The sequence below is a fragment of the Vicia villosa genome, unplaced genomic scaffold, assembly GCF_029867415.1.
Source record: "Vicia villosa cultivar HV-30 ecotype Madison, WI unplaced genomic scaffold, Vvil1.0 ctg.003593F_1_1, whole genome shotgun sequence".
NCBI classification, from domain to species: Eukaryota; Viridiplantae; Streptophyta; class Magnoliopsida; order Fabales; family Fabaceae; genus Vicia; species Vicia villosa.
This window is the reverse complement of record NW_026706249.1, coordinates 215848-221765: the sequence shown is the minus strand read 5'-3', so window position 1 is coordinate 221765 and position 5918 is coordinate 215848. Positions and strand designations below refer to the sequence as shown.

General features: G+C 25.8%; 2 protein-coding genes across 2 annotated transcripts; both read right to left on the bottom strand.

Moving 5' to 3' along the window:
• Positions 1-395: 395 nt before the first annotated feature.
• Positions 396-1677, bottom strand: LOC131641255 (protein ALP1-like). The gene is made up of 3 exons (XM_058911560.1): positions 1270-1677; positions 949-1180; positions 396-865 (listed from the first exon to the last, which is right to left on the bottom strand). The coding sequence occupies exons 1-3, from the start codon at positions 1675-1677 to the stop codon at positions 396-398; spliced, it is 1110 nt and encodes a 369-aa protein (XP_058767543.1).
• A 431-nt stretch (positions 1678-2108) lies between these two features.
• On the bottom strand, positions 2109-3329 carry LOC131641254 (L10-interacting MYB domain-containing protein-like). Its single transcript, XM_058911559.1, has 4 exons — positions 3012-3329; positions 2776-2916; positions 2484-2600; positions 2109-2408 (listed from the first exon to the last, which is right to left on the bottom strand). The coding sequence occupies exons 1-4, from the start codon at positions 3327-3329 to the stop codon at positions 2109-2111; spliced, it is 876 nt and encodes a 291-aa protein (XP_058767542.1).
• Positions 3330-5918: the final 2589 nt, after the last annotated feature.

Sequence of the window (5918 nt, the reverse complement as noted above, 5' to 3'; positions counted from 1 at the left end):
CTGTTTGGTAAAACTAGCTGATAGCTGATAAGCTAGCTGGTAGCTGGTAGCTGATGACTGATAGCTGTTAGTTGGTAGCTGATGACTGGTAGCTGATAAGCTAATTTGAGTGTTTGGTAAATTAGCTTTTGCATTAGCTGATAAATGCATAATGACATAAAAGGACATTCAAAAAAATAAATGCGAGTATAAATAAAAATAATTTTTATTCAATAAAAATAAACGCATTAATAATCACATGTAAAATATTTTAAATATTATAAAATTAAACATAATATAAAAAAATATATAGTAAACATATAAATTTTGTAATTTAATTTAACAAAATAACTAAAATATTCATATTGTAATTTTCAATTCAATTACATTAGTTTTTAATAATAATAAAATTAAGTTTATTGTCTAACATTCCACAGTAAAGCTGCAATACTATTACGAATTTCTTTCATCTTATTTGATCTCCGTGACCCCCCCTCCGGTCTTTCACTAGCTTGAGAATTATCAGCAGTATCTCGAAATTCATCATGAGGTACATAATTTGGATTTTGCTCAAGAACATTAAACATTGCATCATCTTGTGAGTTGGCCCTAATATAATTATGCAATGCAAAAGCAGCTATTATAACATCAATTTGTGTCTTAACACTAAATTGCGGCATTTTATTAAGTATTTTCCATCTTTTCTTCAACACTCCAAATGATCTTTCTATACAACTTCTAAGAGATGAATGTGTGCGGTTGAAGACTTCTTGAGCATTATTTGGGGGCTCATGTTCAAATTGAGATTGATGATACCTTATCTTGGGATAAGGCACCAAATATCCTTCTCTATCAGGGTATCCCTTGTCGACTAAATAATATCTACCTGTTAAAATGAAAATAATAATAATAAATAAAATAAAATTATTTTAAGAAAATTGTTGTAGAAATACATGAGTATAATAATACCTTCAGGAGGCTTTGGAAAATTTAACGCAGGTGTGTTGATGGCATGAAGAAAAACGCATGTGTCATGTGCTGATCCCTCCCATCGAACAGATATAAATGTGAAACACATATCAAAATCACAACAAGCCATGACATTGAAGGTGGGGATTCCTTTTCGACCTCTATAACGCATTTGATCAGCCTCAGGAATACATGCAGCTATATGAGTACCATCAATACATCCAATACAATCCTATTAAAAAGTAGATAAGTAAGTATCGATCATGATAAATAATATATATTATATATATAATGCACACACATTCACAAATTTTTATTTACCTTAAAATAAGGCATGTACCGCTCATCATTAGCAATATGAGGTGGTACACATTGAAAAGTTGGATCCTTTGGTCTTATAATATCATGTGCTAGACCTCTGTAGCCTTTACTTCTACCACTAACTGCTTCCAAAACTTCGTGAAATACTCTACTAATAGCCTCACCAGAATGTTGAAACCGCTCTCTAACATCTCTATTTGAAGCGCCCATAGCAAGTGTATATACAAATATGCTCACCTTCTCTACAACTGTCATTCTCTTACTTGGCTGTAACCCATATTTTGTTTGTAAATCTTCACACAACTGTATAAATAAGTTTGAGTCCATTCTAAAGGCATTCATACATCGAACAGGGTGTCCATTCAATATCTCATTCATCCAATCTTGTCCTCTTTGAACGGAAGTCATACATGGTTCCTTGTAAATATATTTATAGTAATATGCAGCAATTGCACTTAATGCATTTGATCTTATATTTCAATAAAGTGCATTTTTTTCTCTTTTTCTCTCTTTCAAAATCCATGATATGCCTACTAATAAACAAATATATTCAATATATTTATAGTAATATCTAAAAATTGCAATATAATAAAACCAAATCAAAATCATTATAATAAAAAAATATATTCAATAAAACTAAATCATTCTAATAAACAAGACACAAATGAAACGAATCAAAAATCATTATAATAAAACCAAATCAAAATCAATCTAATAAAACCAAACCAAAAACATTCTAATAACCAAATCACTCTTATAATAAAATCTGAATGTAATAAAACAGAATTCAATATAATTATAGGCACAATCTCCATAAACTTAAAAAACAGATTACAAATTTATTTCTCTTTGGAATGCATGTATGTTAGCCATATTTTTCTCGACTCATCATCCTCCATGTTTAAAAAAATCTCCCTTCTTGTTTCATTCTCAACCAAACAAGCAGCAAAGCACCATAATTCACTACCCTTTTCCAAAACACCTTCCATAACCATCCGATTTATAATAGACATTGCTGTAGCAATGGTAGAGCTTCCATTAACTTGTTTACTTGTATCATCATCAAATTGCATTATTTCCAATGCCTTATGAGATTGGGATATTAACGTTTCAATTTGACATCCTAGCTTTGCTGCCCCCTGTATATTTTCTTTTACGATTTACATTAATAGGTTTGTTAGCCATGTTTTGTGTTTGTTCAACTCTATTGGTACCTTCAACTTGACTCGGTACTTGTGTTTCTCCAATACATTGGTTTGGTTGTGTATCTCCAATACTTTGGCTTGGTACTTGGGTGCCTCTAACACCTTGTTTAGATACTTGAGTGCCACCTACCTCATTCAAATAATCAGGCCAAAAAGAATTTTCTTCACGGAACAAGTTTTCTAATTGGGAGGCATGTCGTCTGTATTCTGCATAAACATGTTCTCCTCCATCACTTTCATAATGATGGTTTTCTTCTCCATCACTTTCTTTATCCTCTTCCCCGCCATTAAAATGTTATACAAGTTCCACAAAATCAGGATTCACAGAGGGTGCAACAACTTCTTCGCCGCTTGCATAACTATCATCAAAAAGTTGATTCCAGTATTCCTCAATTGAAGGATCTATTGATTTATTACGAAATTTTTTAGCCTCAGGTTTCTCCTACACACAAATAAAAGTTAACCATTAACCTTAAGATCTTATATTAAATTATTTTAATTTTACATTAACTACAAATATTTTTGTAAAAAACTAACCTTAATTTTTCTATCCCACCACTCATTTGAACAACTAAGCTTTCCTGTAACAGGAAAGCTTCCTAGGCCAGTTTCACCAAATTTTAGAAACTTCCAAATGCGCCAGTCACTTTTCATAAAATCAAATTTATTCTTTAAAGATTTTTCTAAACATCTAATGTTGGTGGCAACTTCAAACTCTTTGCTAATCTCCTTCCATTTAAATGATCCACGCCCGTTCTTTCTAATAAACTTGATACAAATGTCACAGAATATCTTTTCATTCTCAGTTGTCCATTTAAATTTGGTTGCTTCCATTTTATCTTTACTTGAAGCCATCTTATAAATTTAACAACACACAATAATAAAGATTAGTGTTTTTGGGTTATAGGAATTAAAAAAAAAACTGTACAAGCAAGTCACAACAAAATCTCAATACATCCCAAACATCTCACTCTCATTCAAGCAAATAAATCAATAAATCAATATGTTGTAAACCATATAATTTCATCTATTCATCATTAGTAATAAAAACTAGATATATGGCCCGTGTGTTGCACGGGTTTGATTATAATTTTTAATTAAATAATTTATGTATAAAAATTATAATCATATAATTAAACATGTTTTAATCATATTAAATATAAAAAATATTATTTAATGGTATGAGAATCTTTAATAATTTATGTATAAAAAAATTTCAGTTATGTTTTTAAATTTAAAAGATATATCATATTTACGTGAATAATGCAATATTATAAAAAAAATATTATATTAAATTATTTATTTAGATTATTAATGATTAATCATTAAATTAAATTCATAATATAAGAGTATATCAATCTAAATTTTAATTATTCATTTAGTGTTTACTCTATAATTTACAAAATCTAATAAATTTTTTATTCAATGTCAAATCTAAAAAAAAAAAAAATCATACATTTTCTAGATATTTTATTTTAAAATCATATTATATCTTACCATATTAATTTAAGTGTTTCTTAAACATTTAAATCTTTTAACTTCTTAAATAATTTTTTATTTTTTACATTAAAATTATCCTCTTTTGTGTAAAATTTTAGAATTTAGCATTTTTAAAACTAAGTTTTTTTAATTACTGAAAAACTACCATACCCAAAATAAATCAAGAAAAAAGAAAAATAAAATAAGATAAATATATACAATAAACATATTTTAAAACATTAATCAATAATTTCTTTACCTATAACATATTTTTTTAAATAATATTGTATGTATCTTTAATATATTTGCACATAAAAATATCCCCTTTTTACACCATGGCATTGATCCCTTAAAATCCTTCCATTAAAATAAACTAAATAAAATAAAAATATTCTATCTTATTTCTCAATTTAAAAATTGTAATATACATATTAATATCATTAAAAAAATAGAGGTTAAATATTTGATTGATCGATGTAATAGTGACTTGAGCTTCCTATATCGACATAGATAATAAATTAATAGTCTTTTACGTCGCTAAAAAAAAATAAGACATGTGTATAAAGTAAGAAATAGAAGAAAAACTATTCTTCAATCTCAAAGAGTACTAAAAAAGTGAAAATATAAAACTAAAGTCACATTTAAAACTCACAATGAGCATAAACATGTAGAACATTAAAAATAAATAAAATTATAATAGAAATTTCTTTATTCAAGGTCATCTCAAGCTCCTTTAACCATGTTTTGGTCTCCAATATAACTTTGTTGGATGAAGAGTGTTATCTGGAAAAAAAAAAAAAGACTAATGATGATCTTTAATATTCATCTTTCGTTCCTTAAATGAAACATCATATCAATATTTACATACCTGATTGTAACCTTCTCAATTAGATTCACTTCAACTATGAACTCAATCATATCTGATCAACCAAAAATATACAATATATTATACATGAAAATCGAATAATTGAATATGAGATTTAATAATAAAATAAACTTATCTAAAAAACCATAGAAAGAAAAAGAAACTAAAAACATATTGAAGTTATCATGGTGAAAATCATAGAAAATTATGAATTTGTGAAATGTATATCAAAGATATTGAGTAAATAATAATGTGAGTTTATGTAGAATTTTATAGGTGTGGGAGAATGCAAAGGAACATAAAATTTATTGGTATTTTAGGTGTAACGTTATTATAGTTATGACCTATCATTTTCTATATAAAATATGATAAATTAAATTGAGTATTATTATGTATTATAAAATTTTAATTCAATTGAAAAATAGATTATTTAAAAAAAGTATAAAATTGGAGAGAAATTTAAAAAGTTGTTTATATAAATAAAATATATATTAAATAAATGTTATTTTTTATTTAAAATTAATTGTAATGTAATGCTATATAATCTAACATTTTCCATTTATAAAATAATATTAAAAAAATCATTTTTTAATGAAAATTTAAAAAATTGAACAATTTATAATTATAAAAAATATGAATAAATAAAATTGAGTATTATATATTCTCAAAATAAAACTCTACTAAAAATATATTTTATTAATTAAGAAATTCTACAAAATAGAAAATCATTTCACTTTTACTTCATTCTATTTGTTTTTAATTTTTTTATATAATAATTATTAACATATTTAATACTAATTTTTTAATTTCTGTCCATTATTACTATATATTAATTACAATTTCAATAACCATTAAAATGAGAATTATAGACAGTAAAATAAAAAATGGTGAGAATTAATGAAAATAGAATAAAAAATGTTGGGAATTAAAGTTATAAATGAGTGGTTATCTAATAAATCGGACCATTTAATAGATTGTTAAGAAAAAACTTTAAAAAGAGTAACGTTTAAAGAATAATAATTTTATAATAATGATAAATGAATTATGTAACTATAGAATAAAAAACGGTAAAAATTAAAGAAAGGAGAATAAAAACGGTG